Source organism: Acipenser ruthenus, chromosome 29 (assembly GCF_902713425.1).
Source record: "Acipenser ruthenus chromosome 29, fAciRut3.2 maternal haplotype, whole genome shotgun sequence".
NCBI classification, from domain to species: Eukaryota; Metazoa; Chordata; class Actinopteri; order Acipenseriformes; family Acipenseridae; genus Acipenser; species Acipenser ruthenus.
Window position 1 is genome coordinate 8,123,783 of NC_081217.1, and position 14,301 is coordinate 8,138,083.

Here is a 14,301-nt window from a genome sequence, read left to right on the forward strand (position 1 = left end):
ACTTCCTCAGGAACTCTATAAGTCACCCACACCCCTCTCATTTCTCTCCAGAATGCAGTTCTAATCCAATGTATCATCTCTAAATTGGCAGATTTGCACATCCTCCAGAGCAAAGTGGAGTTCTGTCTAAAAAAGGAAAAAGCGACAGCTCTGAATACCATTTCGTTTCACAGAAGCTCTTGAAGTTAGAAAGTTAGTTGGATGATAATAGTTTTTAGAAGACTTCCTAGAAGGCTTCAAGGAGGAAAGATGTTTGTGTGCCTATGAATAGATGATACCTGTAGAGAATGTAAACAAAATAGAAAGACAACAAAGTCTGCTTTCTGATGAACACATGCTAAACTATGGAAGAATAGTTGTATCAAGTGGATAATCTCCTGAGTGGATACAACCTAACACAAAGTCAAGGGTGTTATACTACAGCTATGTTTAGCATCACCCTATAGAATGACCTAATTTTGCTTCATAAAGTCAAATTAAACCTGTTGAATAATGCTACTTTAACATATTGAATTACATACCGCTTTGTAGTTTTCCGTATACTTAACAAAAAACTGACACATTTTAAAATGTGACATTTCGAAATCTAACATGAAATACTGTACTACTATTATGGCTTCTGGTAAACTTTTGCGATATCATTTTGTAGCTTTGATTATATGATGTTCAATTAAATATCTGAATTGTGTTTGTATAGTTCTTTTTTTTTTAAATTCTAAAATTTTAGGTGATGCAAAACTTTTGGCCACAGCTGTAGACTTGTCTCCAAGCACACTATGTGCACCTTGTAGCTATATATCATCTGTTATATGAGCGATTGACTCTTTGTTTTTTCAGGGATCTTTAATAAAAAAGTCAAGTATGTGTCGACTTCCACCAAATCAGTCCCACGGCTCGACTACAGTCGCTGTGGACTCTCTGTTTATCACTGGACAGGATTTGGAATCCCATTGAAAGTGACTGGCAGAGAGATGTCATTTGTCATATAACACAGTTTAAAATGACGTTTGTGGGACATTGCAGCTTTAAGTGAACTATTTGGTATGACAGAAAATGAGTGCCACCTCCTTTGGTAAAAAGTGTAAGCATTCACAGAAGGGTGACCCAATATCATCTTGAATGTGCTCAATTCCAGGTCATTTTCATTATTAATTTAAACTCTGCAGATGTATTATTTCCATCCTGGTAGTATTGCCAAAGCTTGTCCCCTGGCAGACAGAATGGCACCACGGCTTTCTCCTTGATATAAAAAACAGGCGGTCATCCGCAGGGCTGCACTTTCTTCCTATTCATCACTTAATCAATCGAGAAGATTTCCAAATAGGTGTGGAATATGAAAGCTGCTTTTGTTTTTAACTATGAAAGGAGACTGTGTAGATTCTTTGAGATGGCTGAAAGATAGAGAGGCTGATGTTACAGTATGGGAAGGGCAAACAGCTGGTGAAAAGTTATTTTTATAAAGACTGATTTAGAGTGCAGCTGGAGGGGTTCTTCATTGCAGACATTAAGTTGACATGCTTATTGATATACTGTTTGCATTCAGATTTTAGGTGTATTATTACTTGCTTTGAAAAACAGTATGTACATCTCTTGGGTCACTGGGCAATGTGTTCCAAGATGGAACTGCATATGTGAGAAGTTAGGTTAACTTTAAATATCGTTTGGTGTTATTATAGGTCCTGAGTATATGAAGAGAAGAATACTGCAGGAGATTATTGAGAACACAGGGAATGCGGAGAATCCTGAACAGGAGGCACCATCTGGAGAGGAGCCCCCACCTACCCCCCCAGACAGCCCGCAGCTTCACGAGAAGGATAGTATCGAACGAGGCTCATCCCCAGCCCCCACCCCTTCACCCAGCCCCACAGGAACCCCCCCGGAGGGCAGGAGGTCGAGGCAGGGCATCCTGAAGGAGGGGACCAGCCTCCTGAGCCCCGGGAACTGGAACGGTGATCAGAGCAGCAGAGGTGGAAGCCGGGCAGGTAGCCGTCCAAATAGCAGGCCGAGCAGTCGTCCAAACACTCCCTCTAACATGCTTATCCTTCCGGGAGACGAGAGGTCAGCCTCCAGTAGCAGAACTCCCTCCCGGACCTCAAGCAGGCACAGCAACAGCAACTACGAGACGGAGCTCAAACCTCTTCAGAAGTTTGGCGCTCCAGAGCCTGTTCAGAGCTTCCACAGTTATCCAGTAAGGACCACAATTATATATCCATCCGAGCAAGACGACGAGCCAATCCCTTCCCCTAAAGTGCCTTCAAAGCCTGCAACCCCCGAACCAAAAATCGAAATTAAAGCCAGAGAGACAAAATTGGAGATTCACAAACCAGTGGCTGAACCACAGCAGGCAGCAGAGTCAGAACCAGAGCCTGAAGCCAAACTGGTGCCAAAGGAAGACCGCAAGCCAGCGCTCAAGGTGGAACCCAAACATCTACCTCTGGCTAAAGCAGAACTTACTCCCCTGGCCAAACCCGAGCCAAAACCGGCAGCTAAGCCTGAACCCAAGCCAGTGGTTAAACCAGAACCTAAGCTAGTGGCTAAACCAGAAGCAAAGCCAGTGGCAAAACCAGAATCCAAGGCTGTAGCCAAGTCTGAAGCAAAGCCAATGGCCAAGCCAGCTGCAAAGACTGAGTCTCAGTCAAAGGCTGAACACAAATCTAAGACTGTCGCCAAGACCCATTCTGAAGCGAAGGATATCGATCAGGTTTGTCAGAGTTTCATCAGACTTGATTTTCTTTACCAGTTTAACTGGTGCAAATATGGTGAAGTGTGGAGGGATGGCATCATGGTGTTCATGATTAGGTGGCAAGAGTGTTGGTGACCTCATCAGGGTTTAGGTTATTAAGTACAAAAAAAAAAAAAGTGCCTATCCGTGATTTTTGTTTTTCTTCTCTAATTTTATTATTCCGTTAAGATATTAGTCCAAAATGAATGATAATCGAGGTCTGTGAAACCAGCCATTATAATCTAGAAGTTAGGCTGGACTTTGTCTCAACCCCTCGTGTCATGGATGTCTTTCATCCCTGTGCTAGTAAAGTCCAACCTTAGCACCTATGATCTCAGGAGCTCAATAGGGACTGAATAGGTAGTTGTCCTCTGTTATTAGTTTGAACTGACTGGAGTGACTACCGTGACTCCCAGTCTGTATGCTGTACCGATGCACGGTGGTTATTTTCTACACTTTTATGTAACTCTCACAGGTATAAAAGGCAATGCTGGGAAGGGTGCTGGGGAACACTTTGAGATTCAAAGACTGTCATAAATAATGTAGAGCTTCAGGACCAGACCGCTCTTAGCTGGATTCGACTTCAAAGGCCCCAGTCCTGCTGAGTGTTTCTTTTTTATGTTTACCTTTTTACACGCTTCACTACAATATGATTTCGGTGTCGAGGGTGTTTGATTATGTTTCATTTTCTTAAAACACACACACGCATATATGTGTAGTAACTGATAAGGTTTTAACAAACCTCAACATACAAAGCCCTCTAGAGTGCTGTTATTTTAAACAGAATATTTTAAAAGCACTTCAACCCATGTAAAAACAAACCAAAAAAAAACTATTTACACTAGTGTACAATAAGTAGTGGGCTGATTCTTAGCAGACTGTAAATACTCTAAGGCTGGCATCTATATTTGACACGCTTATTTTTGACAATTCACATCAGTTGGTGTACTGCAATAGACTTCTATAAGAGTAAATCCAAAAGATTCAGTCTGTCCTGCAATCTTGTTTTTGTTTCCTTTTGGTACTGTAATGGTTGTGTATACTGTGATTGTATCCACCATTACAGCATTATCAAGACTTCTCCCTTTTCCTTTGGTAGTAAATAATAAACAGAATAGTGAAGACACAGTACAGATTAAACTAAATAGACATTCATTTTAAATAACAGAAAGTATATCACATTTCTATTACGAATAGGTAATGTCTTTTCCACATCTCTTAAAGTTGTAGTTTGACAGCGTGCTATTTCATGCTTCAGCTATGTGCTGTTCGTCTGGGGGACTAATTACTGTATGTGAACTACGGAACATTCTTGGATAAGGTAGTCACATAGACATGGGAAGCAGGAAAGCCAAGGTTTTTTTTTTTTTTTTTACAGTTTTTAAAGTGTTTGTACGTGCTAATGCTTTACAGTCTGGAGACAATAAATCGACAATAACCTACATTTTTATTAATACTGCCCAAGGTCATTTTAAAATTTGCTTTTAGTACTGTCTGCTTGTTAAAGGCACATTTTGACTCGTTTATGCCATGGGATAATGAAGTCTTGAGAAATTAAAAAAGGTTCTGTAATTACTACACAAAATAGTCTTATGAAGAAAATTGTTGGTGGATGTATTTAAAGACTTTTGCAAGTTGATACAGTTCTGATATAAATCCCTAAAGCACAAGTACAGATTGTAATAAAGGTAGTTTTGAAATATACTGAATTGCAAGTAAATTATTGGTATGCAGTAAATTGTAAATGGTTACATTTGCATAAACTAAAGGAGTTTACAGCTTTATTATTAAAGTGTAGTGTGACCGCTGTAAGATAATAAGACGGCACTAAAAGAAACACACACGTGTTCACTGCACAAAACTACAAAAACCACCAGCAAAATTAGATAAAAGGACATCCACATTTTTTATTATTTTAATTTCTGAGGAATACATCTAAAGGAAAATACTGCAACAGTGAAACAGCATATATGTAAATTGAATACTAGAGAAATTGTTTACAACTATTTATTACAAATAAAGTACACCCTATTGTGCATACTGCGTAATGTATATGTCACATACCTTATATTTTTATTTTTCAGTATTCCAAACTTCTGAATTGTTAGTCACCTCAAGACTGTTTGGACTATTTTGGGTGTTAGATAACATTTAATTAAGACAATACACTAAAATAATACATCCTATTGACTGGCATCCATTTCAAGCCCAGTTTAATTTTAGGTTTGACCTGTGAGACATGATGACTAAAGGTCACAGCCCAGCAATTTTCCCAGCTCATCTATAAGTAACCTTCAGTCTTTTCTCAAGAGACTTCAGCTGAATGTCACTTTGGAATCGTCACTACAAAAAGAACTGACCAGTTGCTAAGAGCAACAAACTGCAGAAGCTGCTAGAACGATTGCTTGCTTACTGGGAGGTTAGGATTGAATACAAAAAAAAAAAAAAAAAATACAGCCTCAGTGTTATTTCCCTAAATTCTTTGGCAACAAGTAATCAATTTCCACAAGTTCCAGCTTCTGTGCATTCTGCTGTTTAGAAAATGTTATTCATTTGCAGTACAGTATTTTGAATACAGCAACCACACAATAAGAATCAGATACTGTGTGTGTGTGTGTGTGTGTTTAATGTCTGTTTGCTTTTCTTTTCAAGGGACCCAACACTATTGTGATCTGCATGGTTATACTGCTGAACATCGGTTTGGCCATTCTCTTTGTACAATTCCTAACTTGAGACACAGGGAATCAGGTAAGCGCTGGCACAGAAAGGCACATAGGTAATAACTTACTCATTCAATTCTTTAAAGTATTATTGTCATATAAATTCCACATGTACATGCAGGTAAACATGTACTATATACCAAATATACAGCATACTGTAAATTCACTTCATCTACCACCGGTGTGTCCCAGTTGTAGTGAATCAACACTTTTATTAAACATGCATATCTTGAGCAAGGAAATGTTCATTTAGAAGTATTACAATATTTAATAACTATGCCATCAACCGTTAAACACAGTTATTATATGGTTTTAGTTAATTTTGGAACACCTATTAGAAATTGTAGCTAAATAGTAATAATTCTCAGAGCTCAACAGAGGCAACATTCCCTCCATGTTAGAAACAGAAGGTAGGTCTGTTTCTGCTCACACTCTCGTTTCGGTGTCTGAATGTTTGTCAAGTTATGAGAATCATGGAGCAGATGAAAAGTCCATATTAGGGTTTTCTTCCCTGCAATCATTCAGGACTGGTATTCGTGTTTCCCCATGTATTACTGTCAGTAAGTTCCAGCTGTTTACTGGTAAAATCAGCAGAATACGAACCCCACTGGGGCAGGCTCAGTCACTGGAACTCTTCCTTGCTATTTATTGGTTTCCATTTTCAAAATGATGGCCATTGAAGAATGACTAATACAGTTTTAAATTCCACTTTATAGCCTCAGTATCGCTAATTCATTTTTTTTCCTCAGCTCAACAGTGCAATAAAACTATGGGCATTACAGAACAGGAAATGATTATGTATGAGAAAGAAGTAGTTTAAACTTCCAGGGCATAGGAGACTATTTTAATGTTCTAAACAGTGGTGGATCTTCACCTCCATTCTACTGTTTCTTTATTGTCTTTAGTGGCATTAATAAGTCAATAAATCCCTCCTCATGGAAAATACCAGAAGGTTTAATGTTGAGTTAAAGGGTGGTGGGATTTAGATCTGCCAATGTTAAGTCCATTATAATAAAGCCTATTAAAAAATCTACAAACAAGCAGACAAAGAACCATTAGTCTCAGGACAACATAAGGAGGACCGTTGATAATGCTGAAAATTCAAATAGGAGAGGAGAAAATACATTTTAAAAGTTGTGGATACCACTGACCGTGATTCCTACATTTTCACCTCAAGATTTGTCATTTATATCCTTTATATACCTACCTGCATCAAAACCTCTGGTTGTGAAAATTTCAATTTTTGGTCAGTAATCAGTAATCAGTGATACAGAAACAGTAGGCATCATGTGTGAAAATGTTAGACCACTTTATGCTTTAATTAGGCATCTTAAACAGCTTCTAAAAATACATTTTACTATATGCGGGTATGTGTTCATTTTCTGTTACTAATTTAAATTAATTGCATGTGTGGCCTGTTAAAGTAATCCATTAAATTAGACAATCACTAATTTCCTCTTATGACAGTTTTCCAAGATTTCATATGCACAACAAATCCAAACAGAAGCAATGGTGTGTTCTAATACATTTGCACACTGTATACAGAAATAATAAAACAGTCATGTATGTTCTTCTGTCATGCGTGTTCATGTGTATGTTTTATATTATGCTGCTCTGACTGCTTCTTTCTGTGCTTTTCTCAGAGAGATGAATGATGTCTTCCCGCAGTTGTGTGCCTTCCCCTTTAAGAAAGCACATGAGGAGAAGAGAACCTTAGAAAGTCACTCATCTGACTGCACTTTAAGACTGATACTTCGGGATTTTTTTTTTTTTTTTTACTTCAGTAGCCTGTGTGGTGAATTTGTTCATCCGAGAAGATTGAATTGGAGATCTTAGAAACATTGTAAGTCGTTTAAAACTAACAGCTGCCTTTCCATTGTGACAACCAAAGTTTATAGACACTTGTCTGCCAGTGAGACTGGATGCAACACAACAGACAGACAAACAAACAAACAAAAATGGGTTGAAAACGTATTTCTTGCATATGAAAAACCCTTTAATGACTGGTTAGGTTTCTACTAAGAATGGGTAATTGTGTATGTGAAAAGGAGAAAGACAGAATGCATATTCTATAAAACAGGGTTTACAATCAAAAGCAAACAATTATAGATTTTAGTTGTTATTTATTGCTTTAGAGTATTTGCATGGTCAATTAATATATAATTATTTCATTTAAATTAGGTGTTCTTAAGAGTACCAGAGGTACCATTCATCCAAAACACTATAAAAACTAAAAAACCTTTAGGCCAAGTGGACAAAACATTTCTGCTGAAATGCAATACACATCTGTAACACCTCTGTACTGTAATTAGATAATGGCTCAGGTTGGCTTGAATTCTAAACACTGATTTATATAGTCTGTGTGCTACATTGGTGTTACTCTGATTGAACTGAGTACACTTGTATATACTGTATGTATGTATGTATGTTTATTTTGGTTTTTAAGTCATAACAAAGCCAGTTCATGGCATTCTGTATGCATGTCATCTTGAACTAATCCACATAAAATTGCTAACTTGCTGCTGCTGATGCACAATAATGGTTCCCGGGAAGCAACATAGACACATTGTAAAGGTTGTGTATTGTACATGCAGTCATTAAAGGGTTAAATACAACAAGAGGGGCGTCCTTATACATCCAATTCTTACCTGCATAGCACCCAGAAATTGCAATAGCGGTACAGCTTCAAACGGTCAAGTGTATTTGATTGGCTTGTATTCAAAATAACAATTTAAATAAGACAATGAAAGGGTCTATTTTAATTATCTAAACAGTGTTAAATCTTTATGTATTGTCACCCCTGCTTTATTTATTCCAGTGTTTTTTTAAATTGTACTTAGAGACTAAGGGGTTACATCTAATGAAACAATTAAAACATGTCATGCACCATTGTATTTTAATTTAAAGTCTGGTAAAATACTAGACAAAAAAGTTCTTAGTTTGCATGCCTTCTTTTCAGATAGTCTGTTTCACTTCCTAGGTTATTTCACCTCAGTAGGGGAAGCAGATTGTCACTTAAGGACAGGAAAGAAGACAGGTGGAAGAGGTGGGGACAATTTTACTCTTCAGGTGAAATGACCAAGGAGGCGCAACACTACCTGTAATAAGGCATATAGAGCTTTCTTTAACTGGCAATATTTAGATGCATTGCTGTCTATATTGTTAGAATAGACCCCAAAGTGTATTTTATATACATGTCACAAAACAGTAATTAATAATGTTTTTAACTGTATGTATTAAAGTAGAAAAAGAAAGAAATACTCAAGATTGTTTTTACCAGATCATTGTGTTTTAATGGTTATATGCTGAAAACTATGTTTTGTACTGTTACTATGCAACGGTTTATGCCTGTCGTTTTGTTCAGTTTTAGTTTTTTTCACTGATTCTTTTTTTTTTCAGAAGAAACCTTTATTTTAAAGCGAAAGCTCAAACTGTATCGGTTTTTAAATTCATAAAGAGGTCTTCCACTGTATCTGCCTGGTTGGTTTCTTCCAGATTTTGTATGCATGTATGCACTTTGTAGCGTGTGTTTCTGTATCTTTTGAAAGGGTTTAGCTTTATTTAACATGAGGCTAGTATTCAGATGGCTTTTCTGTGAATGGAAATAGTAATAAAACGGATTGTTTTTGCTATAAGAAGAGATGTGAAGTTACCTCAGTCTTGCATGTTGTTAGCAGTGATCATTAGTATGTTTCGAGCTCCAGGTCTTATAAACTACAGTATATGAAGTGACAAACTGCTCCAGTATTAGAGTCATGCGCGCCACAGGATGACCTGTATGTGTACATCAGAACTCACAATGGTTTTGCTTCAGTACAAAGCTGGCACCGCTTTCTATATGTAAAATGTAATTTTTCATGGTTGTACCCAAACAGCTTCCAAGAAAGTCCATCATAAAAGAAGCAGTCAGTCAGAGTGACTAACGTCCCAAGTGTCAGTTTTACAATGGGCTTCTCAAGCTGTATACTCCTAATTATCATTAGTGACAGTTCTTTCTGTAAGGAAAATAAAACACCATCTTATAATGATCATTTTTCAGACTAAGCTTCAGACTATTTGGAACCAATTTGTACCATCTAAAAAAAAAATAAACAGTTAGTTACATAACTATAGCAACATGCAACTTAAATTATTCATACACATTTTTTATTACTTGTTTTGTAATATTCATTGTATTCTTTTAAAAAAACACATTTTCATGTAAAGAACTTGATAAATCTCAGATCATGGACTAGATTCTCTCTCTTTTTTTTTTTACTCCAAATTGTTAAAAGTTAAGGTTACAGCCTTAAAACTGTTATATATATATATAATAACTGTCACTGTGAATCAACTAAAGGTAAAGGTCTATAAAAAGAGAAGGTTAGGAAAATGTTAGGGTTTTTCGGGCACCATTGGGAACTATTCTGTATTAATGTGGTTGAATGTGAGCATGTGAGGAAGTGGTTGTTTCACAGGTAGGCAATTCAAATGACATCCACAAAACACTGTGTGCTTGCAGCCCCTTTGCTCAATGCCTTTGCCACCTTGCTCTCAATTTAAAAAAATGTATTGCTGCGTAGTGTGTGTTTTCAAAGACAAGATTGGCTAGAGACTGGGTGCAATGAACTATCAGAATACATTTTAAAAAGCCTTGACTTGTGACTGTATTTGTGGTATTATTTACAATTCATAATTGTATCACCCATCAACAAAATTATATTTTTGACACTATTTAAGAGGAATAAGGGTACATTGTGGAGACATGTCTGAAATCTGTATGCTGTAAAAACTGATCCCGCACAACGGAGCCATTTTGCAAATAAAGAAGTGGTTGTACTAATTTCCATAATAAACACTTGTGTCATGTCTTTCTGAGAACCATATTGAGAAACTGTTCTTGTTTATCTTTATAGGAGTGAGGTGGAATGAAGCATCTCAAATTAATGCAGCAGCTTTTTGCCATTAAGGTGATGAATTAACAGAATGATTTCATGTTTTAAACTTTCAACTACTACATGCCTTCATTATGATCTCTTGTCTTGACTTTTTTATAAAGCATAAATGTCAGCGAGATTATAGTTCTGCTGTTAATGACACTTCACTGGATAACAAGAGAAGACTTCTCCACAAATACCGGAAAACTCAATCCTTGTAACTTATTACAATTGACCTGTGCTCAAGTAGGACTCCACCATATTATCATATTATAACTTCTCCAAGTTGCAAAATGATCTAGCCTACATTGCAGTATCTAGGCAACAAGAACCGATAAGCAGCTGAACTCAAGGTCAACACACCTTCACACCTACTTAAAAAATAGAAATAAAACTATTTGAGTAAATGCAAAAGGATTGCAAACATCATAAAAAAGTAAAAATGACAACAACTAAGATATAGGGCTTGAAGCGACTCTTTAAAACCAGTGGTAGCTGAATCTTTGATTTTGTTAAGGCTACTACAGGATAGTTCAGCTTGTGAAGGACATTGGAACAGCGACCAAGTAAAAGTGAAGTACTGGTATGAGAACACAACCATTTTCTCGTTGTGGCTTTTGCTTGAGGAACGACTGAGCCATGCATACCAAGATGCAGTCACCACTTTCCACTGTGTGCTTCACATGGCAGCTTGACTGGCAGGATGGGTATTCTAACACCCAGCCTTCACCCTGTTGGGAACACAGCACCAGCAAATAATGTTTTTAATGTCGACTAATGTTACCTGCAAATACATTTCAGCCACATTACCTTGGCGCTTGATGTGTTGATTTTAGTTTTAAAGGGCTCTGGTTGCACTTTGAACCTGGTCTTTTACATTCGGGGGAGATTAGGCAGGGATTTCAATTTTGCTGACAGCGCCAGTCCACCCAGAGGCTGGATTACAGCCCCTGCTCCACCTGCTGCTGTCTGTATGTCTGTCTCCTGAGTCACTGCTCCCCAGGAGTTGAGGATATGTACATTAGTTTGGCAAGCTAATACTGATTAACATCAGGGCTGAAGAAAGAGAAAAATACATATTTTTCTAATTGTTTTAAGGCGGTATTGTAATGTAATCTCAGGAGGAGCCAATGCATTTTTTTTCACAGTACCACAGTGTGCTATTTTATATTAGCTATTACCTAAGAGAAACTAAATGCATAAGAAATCTTGGCTGAGGAACAAATACACAGCAATGGACTTCATGACCTATATATTCCCATATGCTTCTGTTAAGTAATTTACCAGCTAAAATCATATTACTGTGTAATTTGGGTAACAGAAACAGATTTGAGTTCAGAATCGGATTAAACTCAACAGACAGACTTACATTTCCAAACTATAACAGCACAGCATACAATATGAATCAAATGTATGAAAATTAAGCATAAATGTTACGGAACAGATTTAATTGCTTATCTTAATTGTTTTAGACTATACATTTGAGGTCAAAGCTTTACACAAATAAACATTATATTGTATATAAATACTAAAATGTGTTTAGAATCTATTGAATGCGAGTTATGTCCTTAAATACTTGCATAGTAAATCAATAATAATAATAATAATAATAATAATAATAATAATAATAATAATTGAAGATAAAAAATGTTTGCATAAATATTTTGTTTAGGAGGATCTTGCATGATTTTCATATTTTCAAAAAGTATATTAATTTATAGGATTTTGTTGCATTGTAAATTATTGTAATTAGATGGCTGGTTTCACAGACCCCTTCTCCCCAATTTAGTATGCCCAATTATTATCTGTATCCTCGGCTCACCGTTCGCAGCCCCCCCGCCGACTCGGGAAATGGCGGCTGGAACACGCGTCCTCCGAAACGTGCTCCTGCCAAGCCGTCATTTTTCTCACTGCAGATCCACAGCAATGCCACCAGACCTATAGTGCCGGAGGACAACACAGATCTGGCGGCTCCACTGCAGAACCACAGGTGCCCTATCGGCCACAGGGGTCGCTGATGCACGGTGAGCCGTGGATTCCCCTGCCGACCTAAGCCCTCCCTACCCGGGCAACACTCAGCCAATTGTGCGCCGCCCCCTAGGGGCTCATAACCTGACATAACCTGGATTCGAACCTGTGATCTCCAGGCTATAGGGCACATCCTGCACTCCGCGCGGAGTGCCTTTACTGGATGCGCCACTCGAGAGCCCTGTGAACCTGCCTTTTAACTATTAAAATGTAGATTCACAAACTTAGGTTAAACCTTAAGACAGTGGGAAAATGTTCCAGCCTTTATACAGGGAAACAAAAAGTAGACGCACACCCAGGCAGCATAGTCAAATTGCAGGGCAATTCAACAAAGAATTCAACAAAGAAAAAGGGAAGCCACACACTCAAACATACTCCTAAAAGTTTTCCAAATTTATTGAGAAAGAAACCAACACAATAAAGTCGGTAGTAAATAAGAGCAAAATCAAATGAGAGAAAATAAAAAAATACAGTAAATAATTATGTTTGAGATCGATTTTGACTAAGAGCAGTTAAACTTGAAAATATTTGCTTATAAGAGTACATTCCATTAAGAACAAGTTGTAAGTCCAATAAATGGTTAAGAACGATTTCAAATAAGAGCAATTACAAAAAAAAGTGAATACAGTATAGCGTCAGTGACAGAGAGAAGAGCAGTTTCAGTGGAGTGTGCTGAGTGAAAACCAGATTGGAGGGGGTCGAGCACAGAAAGCAGACAGCTGGTGTACCACTTGCTCGAGGGTTCTAGAGAGAAAGATGGGCAGGACAGTAGCTCTGGAGGGATCAAGGGAGGGTTTGTTTAAGATGGGGTGATGCAGACCTGTTTGAAAGCAGAGGGGAATGAGCCAGAGAGCAGAGAGATGTTGAGAAGACAGGAAATGAAAGGGAATTGAGCAGGGGCAGCAGCCTGGAAATGGTGAGTGGGGAGGGATCCAGAGCACACGTGGTGGGTTTGTGGCCCTGGAGCTTGGAGCAAAGATCAATCCGAGAGGGGTGAGGAGGAGAAGGAGGGTAAATTAGTAGGGGTTGCAGAGGGTGATGGGGAGTGAGTGAGCAGAGGACAGGGGTGGGGGGGGAAGGAGGCGAGGTATTGAATGCTACAGAATGCATGATTGAGGAGAGTGGGCAACACCGTCTGTTCGAGGGTTAAATGAAGAAAATGTCCACGCCATTTTAAAAATATATTGTTTGAAATCAGATCTATGGAACGGCATCCATGTTTGTTTTAAGGGACTGTTTTAACAAATGTCAGGCGTGCCAAAAGGTACCAACAAAGGGGATATTTTTAAACCACACCTGTCTGCCAGCTTCACAGATCACTGAATGACAGTCTATAAATGCCAGGCCCAATTTTAGACCTGGCTTACGGGTGGAGCTATCCTCAGAGCAATTGTATACACTTCAGATTCACACTCACAGTACAGTTTGAACATAGGGGCCAGGGCACATAGGCTTCTTCAAATTTCATTTCCACCTTGCCAAAGGACAGTCCCAAATGCTTGTTTTTTGACACTTAAATTATCAAGGTATCAGAAAATAAACATCATGGAATAAATGTTGAAAAAAGAATTTCCCACTGATTTCTGAGGTAACTTTATGTCATACATTTTAGTAATGGTATTTAAAAGTTTAGTTCTGGTATAACAAAAAGAATGTGAGTGAAAAAACACTGTTTAAATGTCTGTACATGTATTATCTTCTACAGCTGCTAGCAGTTGCAAAATGTCAATGTCACTTAAAGTCTCCATTGGGGAATGTAAACAAACTTGTCAACACAGTGTGTAATAATATTCAGGCAGCAGGCAGCTGGCTGTTAATCCTGACGTCTTGTGGTTTCATCAGTTGTATATTCTAGTTCTTACTATTTATTGACTTATCACCAGAATTTGTATGACAAAAAGATGTCAAAAACCAA

At 37.9% G+C, this 14,301-nt stretch overlaps 1 protein-coding gene across 2 annotated transcripts in view; it reads left to right on the top strand.

Moving 5' to 3' along the window:
• The window catches only part of LOC117432297 (junctophilin-2), a 30,630-nt gene extending 20,353 nt beyond the window's left edge, over positions 1–10,277 (top strand). The window contains exons 4-6 of one of the 2 annotated variants that reach the window (XM_034905761.2): positions 1,677–2,701; positions 5,375–5,470; positions 7,086–10,277. In XM_034905761.2, the coding sequence (XP_034761652.2) occupies positions 1,677–2,701; positions 5,375–5,455 (1,106 nt within the window). In that variant the 3' untranslated portion in view covers positions 5,456–5,470; positions 7,086–10,277. Of the gene's footprint in view, positions 1–1,676; positions 2,702–5,374; positions 5,471–7,085 lie in introns of those variants that run through there. The other variant, XR_009309282.1, reaches the window with a different exon arrangement.
• Positions 10,278–14,301: the final 4,024 nt, after the last annotated feature.